At 42.8% G+C, this 21,232-nt stretch overlaps 1 protein-coding gene across 10 annotated transcripts in view; it reads right to left on the bottom strand.

Annotated features, from left to right (window-relative positions):
- Positions 1–18,975, bottom strand: part of Msl2 (MSL complex subunit 2) — an 86,518-nt gene extending 67,543 nt beyond the window's left edge. For 7 of the 10 annotated variants that reach the window (XM_063265600.1, XM_063265601.1, XM_063265603.1 and 4 more), the window contains exon 1: positions 17,174–17,315. In XM_063265600.1, coding sequence (XP_063121670.1) covers positions 17,174–17,315 — 142 coding nt within the window. Of the gene's footprint in view, positions 1–6,076; positions 6,098–17,173; positions 17,694–18,724 lie in introns of those variants that run through there. The other 3 variants (XM_039082584.2, NM_001401885.1, XM_039082585.2) reach the window with 3 other exon arrangements.
- Positions 18,976–21,232: the final 2,257 nt, after the last annotated feature.

Raw genomic sequence — 21,232 nt, 5'->3', positions numbered from 1 at the left:
AATAGTAACAACCCTAAAATAAAGCCTACAATGGCAAGCAGGATAAAGTAAAATGCAATGCCAACTGCAATGCCAACAGCTTACACAGGCCACAACCCAGAGACACATCAAATCTCACCTTTAATCCCAAAACTCAGGAAGTATAGGCAGGTTTTTAAACAGATGAGTATCTAAACCAGAATCTTCTCCTCTTACTGCACTCCCTTACTCCTTTGGAATCTTTACTGACTTTTTTCCTAGTGTAAAAAATAACACAAAACAAAACTTTGGGTGTCCGGCTTCTGCGCTCTCTGCCCTCTATTGCACTGGGTTGTGTATCTGCTGTGAGTGCTGTGCTGTTTTGCTACTTCTGCTCTGTTCTATAATTTGAAATCAAGTACTGTGATACCTCCAGTGTTCCTCTGACTGGTTGAGGCCTTTTGTATTTCTCTATGACTTTTACAGCTTTTAACATAGTTTTGTGAAGAATGTCATTGAGATTTTGATGAGAATTATAATGAACTTCTACATGCTTTGTCAGTAACTCCTTAAAAATGTCTTAAAAGGGGGGGGGGGTGCTTAGTATGCATTTATACTTTGATAAGAATAAAACCATCCAGATTGCTCATCTCCATCCCACACCCGATAAGGGCCTCTTCCCACAGCTCTACAATCTGCCATCCCGCCTCTTAAGTTCTATCCATTTGACTACTGCACTACTAGTTCAGATCCCTCATCATTTCTCTCTGGAGACTAAATGTTTTCTTATTTCCTTGCCTCAACTTCACCCAATTCCAATAATTCATCTGCTACTCTGCCAATGAGTTATTGTTCTAAAATATAAACCTAACTACAGGCTTATCCTTGGAAGCCTTCCAACTGCCTTCAAAACTCAACCCCATTTTCCTCCTACCCCCAGATACTAACACTATAGAATCCCAACCATCAGAAAATATGCACTATTTACTTTGTTTGCGCTCTTCCTTCAATGTTTTCCCTTCAACTCAAATATGGCCTCCCCAGGCAGCTGTCCCGCTCCTTTACCTGAGCTCAGTGTCCCCTGTTAGAGCAATGACTGTATTGTATCTCCACGCCTCAGGAGGCCTTGCTCAAAGGACAATTTTTTTTAAAGACTTTGTTTAATAGTTGGTAATAAGCTGGCATCTAATATAAGAACAATGAAGAATCATAAAATACTAGGTTTATGATTGACTAACCATGAAAATCACTTGTTTCTGTAGTCTCATTTTAATCAAATGGATTTTCATAGAGTACATAGCCAGGTACTGGCAATAAAAAATTAAAGGTGAGTCTATAAAACTCCCAACCTAGTGTTGTCATCCATGTGCTCCCCCTAGTCTCCAACAGGCTTTCCCTCAAACTCACAGCTAAAAGCATGAAATTTAAAGTTTCTGATTTTCTTGTGCCCACCTCTCAAGTACTAGGATTGCAGGCATGTGCTGCTATGACAGCCTTAAAAAAGCGCTGGGGAATCACTCTCAAGGTTTCACATACTTAGCTAAGCAGGCACTCTTACCAGCCGAGCTCCATTTTCAGCCCCTTAATCTAGTTATTTTTGTTTATCCAACATCATCTCTGCATCTCCTACTAAATCTGTAGCAATCACTGACAGAATGTTAGCTTATTTCCACACTGATTTTAAAAAATAATTTTTTAGTATATGTGCTGCCGAAGCGGGCACTTAAAAAATAATTTGATTACTAAACGTGAACAACAGATAGTATGAATAATCAACTACAAGATGTAAGGCTTTTACTGGGACAAGAGAACAGACACAGGAACGAGCCATAGTGAACAAAGACTGCAGCAGGAAAAACTCAAGGAAGAGGACAGGTTCTCACTGGTGTGTAAGGGGCAGGTCGGCCTACGGCTCTCAAACTGGAACTACTGAGTCTTGCCTAGATCCTTTATGATCCCCAATTCCTGAAGCGAGACTGAAACGCTTCCTATGAGGAGCACTTGTGATAGTTTGAGGGAAAATGACCCCCATATATTTGAATGCCTAGTGTCAGTCCCTCCCCCACCCATGAATCAGGATGTAGCTCTCAGCCCCTTCTCCAGCACCATGCTTGCCAGCTGCCATGCTCCCTGCCATGAGGATAATTGACTGAACCTCTGAAACTGTAAGCCAGCCCCAGTGAAATGCAGCCTTTTGTAAAAGTTGTCTTGGTCATGGTCATCTTCACACCATACAACAGCATATGTGGGAGGCAGAGTTAGCATCTCTGCAAAAGAGCCCAATAAGGAACAAAGTTCAACCTCCACATCATTTGACAACATCTGAGATCTCTGCTGAAACTGCTTGGGTAGTGTAGAACATAAATGATAGTATTTCAAATAACCTAGATTATATATAAAAGTGGTATGTAAAACATAATCATTTATATTGGAGCAATAAATGAAAACTGACAAATCTAAACAGGCCTTGTTAAGCCCTAAACCTCTTGAGGTGTTAGAATAATATACAACACTGAATCTTATGCACAAACCACTCAGCATAGATTCTTATTCTAGTAATGTAAGGTCATGTACTAAAGACTAACTGAGGGGTTGGGGATTTGGCTCAGTGGCAGAGCGCTTGCCTAGGAAGCGCAAGGCCCTGGGTTCGGTCCCCAGCTCCGAAAAAAAGAACCAAAAAAAAAAAAAAAAAAAAAAAAAGACTAACTGAAGCCAAGCACTGTGGCTCATGCTTATTATAATCAATCAGCACGAGGAAGGCTGAGACAGAAAGTGTTGTGTGTTTGAGGGCAGCCTGGACACTGCATTCCAGGACGGGTTAGGCTACAGAAACCCATGGGCCTCAAACAGCCAAGTCTAGTGGAACACATTTGTAATCCCAACACTTGTGAGGCTGAAGCAAGATCGGGAGTTTAAGGCCAGACTGGACTATAGCAAGACCCTGTTATCAATCAATCATCCATCCATGATAAGTAAATAATATTTCTCCCAAGTCAAAAGTCTTTGATAGGATTACAATAATAAATCTTTTATAATCAATCTAGTAATCTAAATATCTTTGTTTCCCTCCCTTTTTCAAAATGAAGAATTAACTGCTTAGGTAGTGTCCAGGCATGTTAGACTGCACACATCCCCTGCACTGGAGAAGGCAAGATCAACCTTATACTTAGATCCTATTTGGAAAACGAAACAAAAACATTTTCCTTCTTTCTCTATCACTTATGTAAATAATCCCCACAGTGCAGTTTTATGCCATGCTTTGTGCTACAACCTGCCACTCTATCATTAAAGTACTCTCTGGGGCTGGAGACATGGCTGGGGAATTAACAACACTGGCTGCTCTTGCAGACGACCTGGAATCAACTCCCAACACCCACATGACAGCTCACAACTGTCTGTGGTTCCAGCTCCAACACCCTCGCACACACCTGCAGGCCAAACACCAATGCACAGACAGTAAAATCATTTGTAAAGATAAAGAAAAGAACGTGTTTTCTGACCTCTTTTTTTCTGACTGAATTACAAAACCAAAACTATTCTCCAAATTAAAGAAGTAGAGAGTTTCCAAACAATGACCTCTTCTTTCTTTTAAAAAGATTTTTTCCCAGCCAGGCGATGGTAGTGCAGTTTTACCCCCAGCAGAGGCAGGTGAATCCCTGCATTCGAGCCCTCAACAGAGGCACGAACAAGTCATACTTCACTTAGTATTCTAGCAAGAGCTAAGAAGACGCCCAGACATCTCTTAGTAACAAATGGGACTTTTATAGCGTTTGTAGGAAGAGCACATCTTACTATTCCACCCACTTTCATGTTTTAGCAAAGCAATACTCTTTCATTTAACTACTGGCAATTAGACAATACATGCTAGTCCACTATACACAATTAAACTGATGCACACCTGAATAATCACCAAACAATTTTGATCTGTACTTTACAAACTGCTGTTCCACTGCATCAGGAAGTTTGCCTTCCCACACTACAGTGTCTCACTAAGCTGCCCTGGCTGGCCTGGACCTGGCTATGAAGACGAGGCTGCCCTTGAATGCTGAGATTAATGGTCTGCAACCACTCTGGCTTTACTGCCCTTTCTTGAAAATCAAATCATTATGCTTATGGAGAAATTTGGTTAACACTTTACTGGTCCATATACCATTTTAAAGGTGCGACTAACTATTAACCTCACACAGAAAGTATCCCAGCACTGCACTGCTGTCACCTGCCATACTGAGAGCTGGGGTAGTCTCCACATGTGGCCCATTTGTGCATTCTTAGAAAGTCTCCCAAATTCTGATAAGCAAACAAGTTTAGAAACCATTCATGACATAGCCTTGTTTTTGCTCTTTGCATAAAAACCTCAGTAACAAGAATTCCTAGAGATCTTTCTGATCAAGTCATCAATAAAGTAGAAAATGTGATTAAATGCTTTAAAAAAAAAACTAGTATGTGGAAAACCATAATATAAAATTCATTAACAAAACATACAAATTGTGACTTTCTTCTAACAAGAGCATCATGTTTTTTCTCTAAATTCTGCTCTTAAAAACATGTAAGTGATCAAGGGGGGACTAGTGGAGAAGGTTCAACAGCTTAAAGCACTTACTCTTGCTGAGGACCTGGATTTGATTCCCAGTGCCCAACAACCAGTTTACAGCAGTCCATAACCCCAGGTCCAGGCATGACACCCTTTTGGTCTCATGAACACCAGACACACAAACAATGCACATACATGCAGGCACAAATGTATATACAATCCACACAAAACTTTAAAATACATCTTTTAACATTGGGGGGCTGGGGAGACAACTCCGTAAGAACAGAGCTTGCCACCCAAGGGTAAGGACACTAAAGAACAAAGAGTCACTAGAAGTGGCCAACTACCCTAGCCAAAACTCAGCAAATGCCCTGGTCCAGAGAGACCTGTCTCAAGAGATCAGGGTTAAGAACAATATGAGAGAGTGCCCAACTGCCTCCACTTTGGCCTACATCATGAGAGATACTATTTCCATAGGTCTACATCATGAGGGATACTATCTCCATAGGTCTACATCATGAGGAATACTATCTCCATAGGTCTTAACAAGAAAAGGACAAAAAAAGAAGAGCCAAGCACAGTGGCACACACAACCCCATAACACAGGAGGGATCAGGCATTCAGGGCCAGCTTTGGCGAAATAATGAGTTTGAGACAAAAAAGAACAAAGGGGAGAAGGGGTAGAGACTGAACTGTGTAGCCTTAGCTGTTCTAGAACTTGCTTTGCAGATTAAAACTCACACCCACCTCAGCCTCCCAAATGCTAGCATTAAAGGTGAGAGTGAGCAACTACCACCCGGCAACTAATCTTGTTTAAAAATTCATAAACAAACTAAACACTTAAAAATGCTTTAGTATTTGGAATTACGTTTTTACTAAAATAGTTACCATTTTATGTTTTTATTACTACAGGCTTCAGAACTGTAAACACTTCAAATGTAATCATAGCCTTTATTCTTTTCAAAGTGTAAATGCATACTAAGCAGCCCTTCCCCCTTCTCATAAGACATTTTTAACAAAATTATTGACAAAAGCATGTAGAAGTTCATTATAATTCTCATCAAAATCCGAATGACATTCTTCACAAAACTATTTTTTTTTAAAGTCTTTATTTATTTTATGAGTACACTGTAGCTGTCTTCAGACACACCAGGAGAGGGCATCGGATCTCATTACAGATGGTTGTGAGCCACCATGTGGTTGCTGGGATTTGAACTCAGGACCTCTGGAAAAGCAGTCAGTGCTCTTAACCACTGAGCCATCCCTCTAGCCCCCAAAACTATTTTAAAAGCTGTAAAAGTCATAGAGAAATACAAAAGGCCTCAACCAGTCAGAGGAACACTGGAGGTATCACAGTACTTCATTTCAAATTATAGAACAGAGCAGAAGTAGCAAAACAGCACAGCACTCACAGCAGATACACAACCCAGTGCAATAGAGAGCAGAGAGCGCAGAAGCCGGACACCCAAAGTTTTGTTTTGTGTTATTTTTTTTTTAACCAAGGTGTCAAATTTTTACACTAGGAAAAAAGCTTTTTCAACAAATGGACTAGGGAAACCATATAACCAGAATTAAGCTGTAACCCACCTGCACAAAAAGCAATTCAAGGGGGTTGGGGATTTAGCTCAGCGGTAGAGCGCTTGCCTAGCGAGCACAAGGCCCTGGGTTCGGTCCCCAGCTCTGAAAAAAAGAAAGAAAAAAAAAAAAAAAAAGAAAAAGCAATTCAAATTGGACCAAATATCTCCATGTAAGACCCAAACATTTCTAGGAATTACACACTAGAATACACTTCAAGATACAGGCATAAGATTATATCTATATATACACACACATATATGTGTGTGTATATATGTATATATACATACATACACCAAGAAGGTCCCAAAGCACCTAGCATCAAGTCAAACTTACCACATATACAAACCCACCACGCGTACAAACATGAAAACGTGACACAATGAGAAGAAAAGCCCATCGAGCAACAAATCCAAACATGAAAGATAACAGAATGAACACCACCACTAGGGGAGGAAAGAAAGACTACGTTCTGATGCATTCAAAAGTGCTTTAATATACCTAATAGACGAGAACAGTTAACACTCTGAAGACAATCAGAAAGCACTAGTAACAGAGTACTAGTACTCAGTACTCAGTAACTGAAGAAACCAAAAGAAATCAGTACAGGCACAGAGAGGATCTGAACACTATTAACCAACTTTTGTTAAGATGCTTAACTGACTAGAAAAAAAAGCCTCCTCTGACCAACAGATCGATAAGCAATTCTTTTTCTCATCCAAGTAATAAGGTTTCACAACGTAATTCAGGTTCCAAGGTTAGAAATGTTATGGTTCTAGTGTCAAGAACACTCTTCATTCTTCTGGATTACAAACCCACTACTTGCAAGGTGGGAGGGGGGGTCAAGGAGGACCCTTAGACTCCACTCCATCCAATGGTGCTTTAACATGAGAAAATGCTACCATTGCATGGGTCTAAATGCTTTCCAGAAAGCTCCTACAATGCTCATTTTATATGAACTACACATGTTGAAATAATGACAAAACATTACTTTAACCAATAAGAATACCAAATTCATAAACAAATTTCTGTTTTGTCTGTAAAGACAGAGTCCTCACTTGACTGCCTAGGCTAGCCCTAACCTTTTGGTTCAAGTGGCCTCTCTGTCAGCTTTCCAAGCAGCTGCTGGTTCCAAAGACACACCTCACCACGCCTGAACAGCTCTGGGTTCTGTCTCTTTCCACAGTATCTCATATGTAGCCAAGATGATCTCAAACTTGAACTCTCTTGCCTCAGCCTCCTAAAGAGCTGAAATTACATACATGCAAAACCAGACTGGGCTTCAAACTTCAGTTCTAATAAACTTCATTTTACAATAAAACAAAAACATTAAATGCTTTGTCCAGGCCACTAGAGCAGATGGCCGCATGCAGTCACACTTGACAGTACTGTGGACACAAAAATCCTCACTAAGCTGCTATCAGGGTAACTCAAAGATGCTTCCTGTCTCAGAAAAGACAAAATCTTCCTGCCAACAGTCGAAGGGCAAATTTTTTTTTTTTTTTTGGTTCTTTTTTTCGGAGCTGGGGGCCGAACCCAGGGCCTTGCGCTTCCTAGGCAAGCGCTCTACCACTGAGCTAAATCCCCAGCCCCTCGAAGGGCAAATTTTAACCAAAGGTTTCTCACCAAGAAAAAACAACCTGGTGTCTCCCTAAATATACAGGTACTGAAACTCAATGATACCAAAAAGAAAACCCACAGACAGTCCATACCAACAACTGACTATGAAGAAGATTCAGAAATGCATCGGATGGACTAGATTTCCGTATCATTTATGGCCAGAATCCCAAATTTCTACATCAGGCATGTTTTACTTCAAAGGAAGTGTTCAGCAAATTTCCTGGATACAATTCTTTGCAGGGGCAGAAGCAGGGAGACAGATGAACTAAGAGAAGGCTCAGCGGTTAAGAGTGCTTCCTGCTCTTGCCTGGTGACTGGTTAGTTCCCAGTACCCACTGCAAGTGCCACATGATCTGTAACTCCCAGCACTCAGGAGGACAGCCAGGGCACTACAGCACTACCCTGCCCGGGGAGGGGTGGGAGGAGGTAAAGCAACTTCACATTAGGGTCTGATTTAGTTCTCCCTTATTCTTGAAGGCTATGTTCCAAGATCCTTAGTAAATTCCAGAAAAACAGTACGGTACACTGAACCTGATTTTTTTTCTAGCAATACATCCCAATAATTGTGACATACAATAATAAAAAGTTGGGCTGGAAAGATGGCTCAGTGGTTAAGAGCACCGACTGTTCTTCCTGAGGTCCTGAGTTCAAATCCCAGCAACCACATGGTGGCTCACAACCATCTGTAATAAGATCTGATGCCCTCTTCTGGTGTGTCTGAAGGCAGCTACAGTGTACTCATACAATAAAATAAAATCTTAAAAAATAAATTTATAAAAAAAAAATAAAAATAAAAAGTATATGAATGTGCACTAAAACATCCTCTTTCTCCCTCTGTGTGTGTCTCCCTAAACATTCTATATTCAATGGAGAATGTATGCTTAGTATCATAAAGTCCTGGTATTTAAATCCTAGCTTGGTAGGAGACAGTGACTTAGGCTTTAGTCCCAGCTCTTGGGAAGAGAGGCGGCGCTTAAAGTCTAGGCCAGCCTGGTCTATATACATAGCAACTTCCAGGCCAGCCAGGGCTACACAGTGAGACTCATCTCACAAATGAGCAAACAACTTAAAAGAAAAATTAAAGAACCCCCCCCCTTTTTTTTAACTTCAAGTTGAAAGCTTTCACCTTTTCACTTAAAGGAAATCTTTCTAATATTTTTCTTAGAAAAATCCAAATTGCTAGTCACTCCTCTACTCATTTATTAAGTAAAATAAGGGTTATCTGAACATAAGCACCATGGTATATAAGAAATCTTGCATAGGTGAGTTTTCTAATCAAGACCACTAAGTACAATGGGGGGGTAGCATATACAAAGTATACATAGAGCATACATCAAGTATATACAAAGCATATAAATGAACATATACAGAGAATACATAAGGTTTATCCAGAGTAGGAAAAAGAGCAGGACAGAACAAAGACCAACTAATGTTTATAAATTAGTGTCTTTTCAGAACTTTCCTTTGATATTATTAGGCTGTGGTTGACTATAGATAACTGAACTTGTGCAAAGTGCAAGTACAAAGAGGAGAGCTGTAATTCCGAGGTATTTATATACCCTTGTTCATGATAACAATGAAATAGCGAAGAGGCAGAAGCAACCCAAATGCCCATCTATAGAAGAATGGAAAATACATGTATACAAGAGAATTATTCTTCAGCCTTATAATGGAAATCATGACACATGATATAATATGGAGGAACCTAAGGACATTATGCCAAGTAAAATAATCCAGACACAAAAAGGTAATATGATCCATTTATATTAAATACACACACACACACACACACACACACACACACACACACACACACAGAGCACAGTCAAGTGTACCCACACAAAGCTGGTAAGATTGCTTAGCAAGCAGGTAAAGACACTTAGCTGCCAAGTCTGAAAACCTGAGTTTGATTCCCTAGGACCCACATGGTGGAGAGAACCATAAGTGTGTGCACGCAAATACAATAAATGCTTAAAATTTGTTTTATAAAAGCAAAGTAGAACTGAAGAGATGGATCAGTCAGTAAAGTGCTTGCTGTGCAAACACAATGACCTGGGTTTATTCTTCAGAACCCAAATAAAAAGCTGGACCCACCTATAATCTCAGGGTTGAAGAAGTAGACAACAAGGCCCCTTACTGTCCAGTGAGCTAGCCTAGCTGAATGTGTGCTTGTGTGTGTGTATGCATGTGTGTATGTGTATGTATCTGTGCATATATTTATTGATTTATTTCCTTCTTGTGATGCTAAAGAAACAAACCCAGGGGTGCACATGCTAAGTAAGCCTTCTACCAGACTCTACAGACTGCACTGAGGCTATGTAGCCTAGGCTAGTCTCCAACACTGAGTCCTCATGTTTCCACCTCTCAAGAACTGGGATTAAAGTCATGTGCCACCAGACTCAAAGAGAGTAACATACTAATTATAAAAAGAACTCATGTTTAAGCGAAAGGATTTAAATAAATATAAAACGCTTAAATAATATTGGGGGCTAGAGAGATGGCTCAGTGGTTAAGAGCACTGACTGCTCTTTCAAAGGTCCTGAGTTCAATTCCCAACAACCACATGGTGATTCACAACCATCTGTAACAGGATCCAATGCCCTCTTCTGGTGTGTCTGAAGACAGCTACAGTGTACTCATCGTATATATACATAAAATAAATATTTTTTTTAAAAAAGACTGTGCAAGCTGGTTGTGGTGGCGCACGCCAGTAGGATTTGAAGGAGGCAGAGGCAGGAGGATCACGAGTTTGAAGCCAGCCTGGGCTACACATTTAAAACAAAAAGACTGTGCAAGCTAAAATTTAAAAACAAATAATACATATGCAATTAATCACTCAACTCAGATGGCCTTTAATTTAGCTTCTCTCTAAAAGAAAAAAGTATAATGTACTCATGGTTTGATGTTCAACACACACATCAGAAGTCCACTGGTATTTACAAATTAGTTTGCTCTTGCACCAAAGTATTTCTGCCCAAAGAGAATCAGAACTCCAAACCTGAACAGATCACCATCATCATCCTTTACTAAATCCAGTGTGAGTCCACCTCGGCTTTCACCAACAACGGAAAAAGCAGTAAAATCAAAGTCATCCTTCATAAAGCTAATGAACAAGTTTACTTTTCACAGGGATTTGCCATTCTCAGAGCACATCCTTCCTATGCTAATGATGCTAGAAAGGTTTCTTTTCAGTGATGCAAGCACTCTGCCACTCAACAAATAATGTTTAGATAGCAGTCAGATAGAGGTAGAGTGGTGACTAAACCAGGTAAGACTGCCCATCAGGGAGCCACCCACCTCGCAGCACCATGTAATAGGTAGGACTAAGGAGAGATGGCAAGTACTCAGGGATATGGAAATGTCTCAACAGCTACTAACAACTGCATACAAGGTTGGCAATCCCTCACACCCACATAAAGATGAAGAAAACCAACTCCAGAAAACCGTCCTCCAAACTCCATGCATATACAAACACCTTGCACCCACACTAATAAAACATTTCTAAAGATTTATTTATGTGTGCATATGAGTGTTCTATTTGCATGTACACCTGATGACAGAAAAGGACATGAGATCACTTTTTTAAAAAATATAGATTATTGTGAGTCACCATGTGGTTGTTGGGACTTGAACTCAGGACCTCTGGAAGAGCAACCAGTGCCCTTAACTGATGAGCATCTCTCCAGCCCACTAATAAACATTTTTTAAAGTCAGTACATTTTAAAGTCCTTAACATACAAAACAACAAACAAACAATACTGGTCATTATGTCCATACGCCAGTGGAAAATATTAATCTCCAACCCAGACCCTGCCTGTTTGAGGTCTTAAGTTCAAATCTTAAGTTCAAAGATGGCTCACAACCATCTGTAATGAGATCTGATGCCCTCTTCTGGTGTGTCTGAAGACAGCTACAGTGTACTTATATACAGTAAATAAATCTTTAAAAAAAAAAAAAAGAATAATACCTAAAAGGCAAGCCCAAACCACTTTGTTTCTAGACCCATTAAAGTTTCAGGACAGTATTTGTATTCCAAAATACAAATCTGGTCATATTATTTTATAGGACTACAAATACCTCCCACAATAACTTCAAGTTCTAACAGTCTAACTGTATCAAACGTATAGCACTTAAAGACTGACAAGTCTACAAAACCTTAAATCCATACACCAAGTATCAATTCTCAGACCAACAAAAGAAACCCAACTGCCTGATAATGCTAAGCTAGTGCTAACAGTAAGGCCTTAGAAGTGACGTTGAAAGCTACTCAGTTACTGTTCTAGCCACTCCCTGGGGTCTGGAAAGAACAGCCATTCTCCAAAGCACTGCTCTCATTAGTCAGAAATGTCAGACGCTTAAATATACAAAGTAACTGAGAAAGAAACAGTGGCATTGTTAACTAACACTTCAAAATCAATCTGAGGTCCAGTGACTGTTCCAAATTTAACAAGTGACCTGGCCGTTCCAGGCTTTTTCATTGTGGGATATGAAGCATCCTGGGGCTGGGGAGATTGCTCAGTTAAAAAAGCACCAGCACTCATGCAGAACCAGGTCCAATTACCAACATCAACATGGCAGCTCTCAACTGTCTCTAACTCCAGGCCCAAAAGACTCAACACCCTCTTCTGGCCTCAACAGACACTGCATGCACACAATACAGATATACACATCAGCAGACATACTAGTGACACACACAAAAATAAATAAATAAAACCTCAAAAGACATAACAAAACAAAAGTAACCTTTTTAAGTGGGATAAAGTACTTAGTATGTGCCAGTCCACGACTTTGAGTAGATTTGCTCCTGTAAATTTAAAAGGTTTCATGACAGGGCTAGAGAAAAAACTAAGCAGATAACATTCCCACGGCAGCTCATAACCATCTGTTAATTTTTTTTCCCCCCGGAGCTTGGGACCGAACCCAGGGCCTTGTGCTTGCTAGGCAAGCGCTCTACCACTGAGCTAAATCCCCAACCCCACCATCTGTTAATGTTAACTTCAGTTGCAAGACATCTGGCAACACCTTCTGGACCCCAAGAGCACACTCATGAGTGCAGCCAAAACAGTAACACATATAAAATAAATTAAAAATGTTTTTTGACTTTTTTAAAATACTACAGCTAAGCACAGTGGCACACTGCATTTAATCCCAACACTATAGAAGTAGAGGCAGGCAGACTGTTGAGAGGTCAGCCTTGTCTACACAGAAATTCCACACCATCCAGGGCTAGTAAGACCCTCTCTCTCAAATTAAAAAGAAGAGGAAAGCCTACCATAGGAGCTGAAGAGACAGCTATCCTGTCAAAAGCACCTACTACTAACAGGCAGTGGTGGTTTCCGCCTTCAAACCTGGAAGGCAGAGGCAGGCCAACCTGTTCTATAAATCCAGTTATGAGACAGCAAGGGGGGTTGGGGATTTAGCTCAGTGGTAGAGCGCTTGCCTAGCAAATGCAAGGCCCTGGGTTCAGTCCCCAGCTCTGAAAAAAAGAAAAAAAAAATGAGACAGCAAGGGCTACATAGAGGAAACCCTGTCTCAAACAAGCAAGTATCTGCTACTTTTACAAGGAACTGGGATTAAGTTCCCAGCATGCACTGTAACTCCAGTGTCACAAGATCTAATGCCCTCTTCTGACCTCCTAGGGCACCTGCATGCGCATATGCATACTCAGGCGCATACACATAAAATAAAAAACAAATTTAAAAAAATAATAAACCCACACAAAAATAAATGTAAGGAAAAAGAAGATAAAGGAAACTAAAGCAAAATTTAAAGCAACCTGTGTACCACAGTTCAGAAGTAAATGGTTTGAATAGAAATGGACCTCATAGGTTCATAGGAAGTGGAATATTTTGGAAGGATAAAGACTTGAGTCCTTGTTGGAATAGGTGTGGCCTTGTTGGAGCACCAGGCCGCGCGCGCGCGCGTGTGTGTGTGTGTGTGTGTGTGTGTGTGTGTCTGTTTTGCATGTGGGTGCATCTGTATGTCTGTCTGTCTCCCTCTCTTCTTGATGCCTGCCAATCCAAATATAGAACCCCCCTGGCACCTTCTCCAGCACCATATGTGTTTGCCAGGCCACCATGCTTCCTGCCATAACACCAATCACCAATTAAACCTTTGAACGAGTAAGCCAGGCCCAACTAAATGGTTCCCTTTATAAGAGTTGCCATGGTCATGGTGCCCGAAGATAAGCAGGAAAGCCAAGGCATGAAACTATTGCCAAACACAGAGCTTTTCTCCCCCTTCCTCCCTCCTTTCCTCCCCCCTCCCCTCACCTCATTGGGCAGAACAGAGTGGGAGTAGCAGCACAAAAATGCACAATAAACAATATTTTTCCCTAAAGACTTATATAATACACCAGAAAACTAATATAACTACAAAACTGAATTGTAGGGAACTATAAAACAGCGTAACAACTAGAACAAAGGGTTGTAGAGGTTCAGAAGACAAAGAACTTTTTGCTAGAGTGAGCGAGGAACAGTCACAAAAGGGAGCAAATAAGTTTTAGGACCTTTACAGAAAATGAGCAAAAGAAACTTTAAGGAAGCCAGGCCTTACTGGTGCAGGACTGTAGTGCCTGCCAGGTATTCATGAGGCCGAGGAAGGAAGGTCACTAGTTCAAGGGCAGCTAGTCAACTACAAATGTACATGATATGTACAAGGTCCCATGTTCAAGCCCCAGAAGGTGGGGAAGAAATGTAAGGAAGAAAAATACAAATAACACGCTTAAAAAGGTAAAAACAAAGTAAAAACACCTATTTGACTGTGGAAATTGACCACAAAATACAAGTCTATTTACAGCACCAAAATAGAATTAAACTTAATTTTCACATATGTATTATTTTCATGAAATAAAACTGCACATGAATACTATTAATGAGCTTGTTTTTTGAACTAAAAAAAAAAATACCAGTATAGGATTGTACCTGGCACAAAAATAAGTAGTGCTAGAGTTGAATAAAATAATTTCTCTTTGTCTTGATACTCATGGGCCTGTGGGGCCTGAGGGAGACATAGACCAACATCTCTATTGTCAAAATGTTATTAAAGGCCGCCCAACTGTAAGTAGAACCCACAAATCCTTTCCATAATATGAAAGGGCAGGAGGGAAGAACCAAAGAGAATGACCACTAAGTTAAACAGTCATAAAATTGATTGTGTTGCCAAGACTGAGCACTAAATAGACCACAGCTAGGCTTTTTATGTGTAACTTCAGGACCAGTGAGATGGTTCAGAAGTTAAGAGCACAAACTGTTCTTCAAGGCCTAGGGTCTCAGCATCTCCATGGCAGCTCCTAATAATAGTAACTCCATTCCCAGGGCATACAGCTCTTTTCTGACCTCTCAGGCACACAAGACACATGGTGTATATACATACACACAGACAAAACAGCCAAACACATAAAAATAATCTGTTTAATGTGTCTTTTTTTTAAATCCATGTTTAAATTATTAAGGCCATGTTTAAAAACTTAAACCACATCTGAATAATTTAAAATCCCACCCGGCTTGATGGAACACACCAAGAATCTTTGCACTCAGAGGGCTGAGGCAGGAGCTTCTCCAATTTGAGGCCAGCCTATTAAACAGCAGGATGCTTATCCAGCATACTGAAGGTCCTGGGCTCCCCACTTAGCAATGCAAAAAATAAATAAGCTTTTCAAGTTCCAAGCATTCAAGCACCATCCAAAAATCCCCATTTTCTAGCAGAGTTAAGACCTGCCCATCTGGTAAAGAGGGTAACATATTTTCAAATGTCAGCTGACAATGCCTTTACTAAGTATAGCTGTCTGCAGAATAATATGGCCATGACCTTCCTGACCTGTCTTTCCCCTACTTTACCAAGGATCCTCCTCAAAAACAAAGGGGGAGCAGAGTGTCAGGGAAAAAGAAGTTGGGTTCACTCTACAGCCTCAATCTTAGATGCTCTATAAAGTAAAGGCAGAGAGCTCTTCAATAGGCCCTGAGTTTGATGACCAGCACCACCAAAAATTAAGTGAGACTGCAAGACAGAGTACCACTAAACCAAGCAAATTCTCGGCCACTTCCCTTGGTTTTATCTAAACTGAAAGCAAACTAACTCAGCACCTAGCCCTATGCTCACTTTACACAACAAGACACTGAGGCCCACGGCAACCGTTAAGTCATCTGCTCTAAGTGACTGCTTCCCTATAAAAGTACTGTCTGTTAGTCTTCAAGCAGTGCTTAATCACTTTGTTGCTTAACGCTTATGAAACTAAGTACCTAACCAGGAAAAACCCAATCTCCACTCTTTCAGTCCCCTCAGTGCCCTGCCCTGAGCTATACAAAAAAATGATGGGTGAATCTTGAATACCATTTCTATGGTTCAGCCACTACTCTCGAAAAATTACTCTTCTCCACTTAAAGTGCTACAATGTCTAAATTCTGACCAAACAGAATGTCGGGGTTAACAAATCCTCCAATAAGCGCAGTGAGGTGCATCATGTGCTCTTTCGTTTACCTCAAAGTCTCATTTACTAATAGGTGGAAGATGTATACCATCTCGAGAGACAGGACAATCGTTCTGGTTTTTGAGTGCCAAATACTGTATGTGCCCAGTAAACACGCGTGATCACTCTTTAAACACTTTCCAATTAGACAATATTTTCACTCATCTCTAACAAATCATTAAGTATTGTAACCGACAGGGGTTAGTACCCTTTGAAAGAAAATCTAAAAATAATCCTCTGAAACCGGGCATGGCTGTGCATGCCTGAAATACCGGCATTCAAGAGACAGACACGAAGACCACTAGTTCGAAGTCGGCCCAAGCTACATAGTAGGAACTGCCTTAAAAAGCAAAGTAAATAAATAATGCAACTCTGCCAGGACACCTGACAGTAAAACTACAGAAAAGCCTAATCTGTAAAAATCTCACCAACTAAAGAGTGCCAGCAGCTTCATTAGGTCTGGGCTAACCTTCAAACCATCCGTTGTAGAACCTGGGGCACTGAGGTCTCTGACTGGAGGTGCATCAAGCTTATACCATCTATCCTCTGCAAAACACCAATTTAGGGAGTGCAGTGCATAGGTCTTAACAATGTTTGACCACATTTAATGACAAAGGTATTCAATCAGTTCCTGCAGCAGAGGCTTAAAAAAAGAAAGAGCACGCTGCTGGCACTTCAACCCCATTCAAGACATCACCGCTATACGTGTGAAGCCGTCGGAGAATTTTTTAAAATAGATTTTAAAAAATAATAAAACACCAGAAAGATGGTTCAAGGCGAAATAAAACCGTTTTTGAACGTTAAAGCCGCTGTACAAAGGTGGCTGAAAAAGGCTCTCGGCCTTTCTGAAACGCCGGGCAAAAGTCCCTGGGCGAGTTTCAAAACTAACGACCGTGTACTACCACTGCACAGTACCACCACTTAAAACGAACTACCGGGGCCGGCCAACCGTTCACGTTACTACTGCCAGAGGGACTTTAGAAAACAAGCAGGGAAAGGGGAACAATAAAGAAGCGTCTCACCGCAAACACAGCACGAGAGGGACTGTCGGAAGTAAGGCAAGAGCCTGTTAATCTCTGTAAACGCCTTGGGGTCTCCGGGGTCGTAGTTGAGCACTAGGCGGCTCGCGGAAATGTAGAGAGCAGTAGCATTCACCGGGTTCATTGCAGACACTTCGACACCAATGGCTCCCGGTTGAAAAGAAATTCCGGATCCAAGTTTGTAAGCAGCCAGGGAACAATGGCGAATTTGCAACAATTCGGAAGAAATCTGAGCAGAACCACTGGCCAAAGCAGCAACCAAAATCCGTGCAAGTTTGTGAAGCTGAAGCAATCCTCCCACACATGGGGCCTTGGCGCCCCTCCTCCGTCCCTGAGACTTGCAGACCGAAGAGAGACAGAGAAATCAGCGATCGAGTTCGTCCGAGGCGACCGCGGCTGGGTGCTCCGGTCGCGATCCGTGCTCGGTCTAGCCCCGCGGCTCGGCGGGCGGCCTGCGCTCGAGCTGCATGTCCGGCCGCGGAGGCACCTCCGGGTGGAGCTGGCGCGCACAGGAGCGGGCCCGGTGGGGTCCAGGCGGGGCACGCTTCTCTTCGGACGGCGGGGCCCTTACTCCATCGCAGCGCCGGCGCGGAGGCAGCGGGACGACGAGGACTACGGCGCAGGCGTCGGCTTCCCGGGTCTAGTGCCAGCAGTAGCGGCGACGGAGGTTGCTGCTGCGGCGGGAGCGCGCCGCTGCCGTTCTCGCCATGCCGGACGCGGGGCCCACGCTGCGCCTGGCGCGGCGGGCGGGAGGCCCCCGCCCGAAAGGGAGGCCCGGGAGGAAGTGCGCGCGGGGCCCGGCGGCGGGAGGGGGCGGGGAACAGGCCCGGCAGGCAGCGGCGGCGGCGCCCCTCGCTCCTCAGCCGCACACTTGGGGTCACCAGCGCAAGCGCCGCCCCCTCACAGCCCGGCCATCTTTTCGGCACAGCACGGACGACTCCTCCAAGCGCGACTGCCACGGCCGCCGCCGCTTGCCCAGCCGCGGCTTAGGCGAGCTCACCCCGCCAGGCCGCCGCCGCCGCCCAGCGCGCACGACGAGGCCCGCTGCAGGCCCCTCCCTCGCGCCTAGCCGCCCTCACCCTTATTCTCGCGCCGCTCTAGCTCGGTTGGGCCGGGGCTACTCCGGCCGTGGTGGATGGTGCGGCGCCTCAGGCCCGGCCGGTAACGACGACCGTTACCCCAACGGGCAAAGACACTGTCATCCCCGAGACTCCCCCGCCGCCGTCGTCGCTAGCCCTTGCACGCATGCGCAAAGCACGCTCTCACCCCCATCCCCCCCGCCCTTCCTTTCCCTCTGCTTCCCTTTTCCCCTGCTTCTCCTCTAAAAGCCCCCTCCACTCCCTCCCCGGGCTGCCGGCTCAACTGCGCATGCACAAACCCCCACCCGACCCTACCGCCTTTCGCCCTTACGCGTGCGCTTTGACCGCCCACCCAGAAAACCGGATAAACACATTAGCCCGCTCACGCCAGCCCCGCCCTGCCCCGCCGCCAGCACACCCTGAGTTCACTGCGCATGTCTGGCTCTCCACTTACGGCTCCTAGCACAGAGCATGCTCAGTGCGAGTCGGACGCTCTTCGCCCCTCCCCCACGTGCTCTCAAATTCCGTCTCCTAAGCGTGTGGGTTGCGGTGAATTGGGTATCGGGCACGGCTTCCCCCACGCGTGGGCTGCTCGCGTCGCGCTGTGTGACTGGGGATTCGGGGACCGGAGCTGACCCGGGTGGGAGGATGGCAGGTCCAGCACGACCGCCAGTCCGGCCTCCCCGCCCTCCTCCCGGAACCTAGCGCGTGGCGAGCCGTGGGCTAGGCGCTGGCCCAACAAGTTTGAAAGCCACTCCTCTAGGTCCTCAGCGAGCCTGCCCTTGTGCGTGGACACAGCTCGCGACGTATGGTCTGACTCTGTCGAGTCTGAAAGTATCTGAATCCTTCGTTGCTCTGCTTTTAAAAAAAAAGACACAAAGCTTTTGCCTTTTTTGCAGAAGACTGAGGACACTTGGATATAAATAAAAGCCTAACTGAGAATGATTCTCCCCTCAAAATACAAATCCTTTTTTGGGTAGCACAAATAGAAACTGCTCTTCAACATGGTATTTTTTTTGCACTTAATAAACGCTGTACATGCTCTTAAAGTGAAGCTTATGACGTGTACAAATCTTATATATGTGTACTTAAGGCATACCAAAATACTAATTTTAGGGACTGGCCCATAAGTTATCAAGGAAACACATTCAATCTTTTGTTACCACTTGAAGACAGATTCTAGTTTTCGTTTTTGTTTTTTTAGAAAAGCGTAACATACAGTAAGAATCCAACTATTTAATTTTTATATATCAGCACAGTAAGCTGAGGAGACTGTATTTAGTAGTCACACGTGGGAAACGATGTGTATTCTAAAATTAGCTCATTTTAAAGGCTCCATCTGCCATTTTCTTTTTATGATAGCTACTTTCTAAGGTCACTTTCAAATAAAACCGTTTTACAGAACTATTTTTATTCCACATTCTTAGGCCTTCTCCCACAGCACATAGGTTGCTCTCCTCCAAAGGAGAAACTTGAAGGGTAAACTGCTCAGTACTGCTTACATCCAGAAGAGAAGTCACACCGGGTAAAGGATTACTTGCAGGCATTTTTTCCTGTAACTGGATTTTTAAGATCATTTGAGAGTTGCACACCCCAAATTAAGATTAATTCTATTGATAGTGTGTGTGAGTCAGTTAAACCCAATCTTTTTTTAGCTTCTGAATTGGTTGCAACTGGTAATAGATTATGGCACTAATGAGCAAACCAACATGAACTGTACCCCTTTCTTTTATTGTCTTGCTTGAGCCTCGCTTGGAAAGGAATCAGATGGATTGTTCATAGAAAATAAACTGCTTAAACTAAATACTTGGGGGTGGGGGGGAAATCACATATAATTCAAGCCCCTTAAGACTGTCCACCTAAGATCTTTCTTTCATATATCATGTTTTTTTTTTGTTTTTTTTTTTTTTTTTTTTTTTTTGGTTCTTTTTTTTCGGAGCTGGGGACCGAACCCAGGGCCTTGCGCTTCCTAGGTAAGCGCTCTACCACTGAGCTAAATCCCCAGCCCCACTATATATCATGTTTTTAACTAATGTTTGGGAATGAAAGTGTCAGGATTGTCAGATCCAACAAAAAATACAGAATGCTAGATTTTTTTTGTTAGAAAATCCACTTTAGGGGTTGGGGATTTAGCTCAGTGGTAGAGTGCTTGCCTAGCAAGCGCAAGGCCCTGGGTTCGGTCCCCAGCTCCGAAAAAAAGAAAAGAAAAAAAAAAAAAAGAAAGAAAGAAAAAAGAAAATCCACTTTAGGGAAAATCAGGTGAACGTCCTGCAAGTGATAACTTGACTGCCAACTTATATGCATGGGTGTAAAACTGCCAGTTATTTGAATAAATGCTTTATTTTACCAAAAATAGTTTGAGATTTACAAAATTATTCCACAGAAGGTTGTATATTTCACAGAAGGATCCTCCTCAAAGAGCATCATATATCTATCTCTATGGTATATTTCTCACATTTAATGAATCAATATTATATCAGTAACTAAAACCCGTATCTTTTACTTTCTCACAGCTGCGACCACAGTTCCAGAAAGAAACAAGATTTATTTTCGTTCATGGTTTCAGAGGGTTTCAGTTCATCTTTGTGGGGAAGGCAGGGCCACCACCACATGCTGGCTGTTCGTGCCACATAAACCAGGAGACAGGGCTGCAGGAACAACGAAGAGAGTCTAATGTCCAAAGACTCACTTTGAATGACTTGCTCCTGCCAGCTAGGTCTCAGTTCTTTAATGACCCCCAAAATGGCCAGAAAGTGTTCAAAACATGAGCTTATCAGGATATTCCTGATTCATACTCACATTCCTGTTCATATTTAAATTTCTTCTAAGACCCTCTTCCTTTTCCAGGATACCACATTAATTTAGATACACAGTCTCCTTGGGTTCCTCTTGGCATCCAAGTAGATTTCCATCTTCTCCGACAACAATGTTTACTGCAGGCTATTTAATAGTCACTGTTTAT

The sequence above is a fragment of the Rattus norvegicus genome, chromosome 8, assembly GCF_036323735.1.
Source record: "Rattus norvegicus strain BN/NHsdMcwi chromosome 8, GRCr8, whole genome shotgun sequence".
In the NCBI taxonomy this organism is placed as follows: domain Eukaryota; kingdom Metazoa; phylum Chordata; class Mammalia; order Rodentia; family Muridae; genus Rattus; species Rattus norvegicus.
The sequence above is the reverse complement of the archived record's forward strand: the minus strand, read 5'-3'. Positions and strand labels throughout refer to the sequence as shown.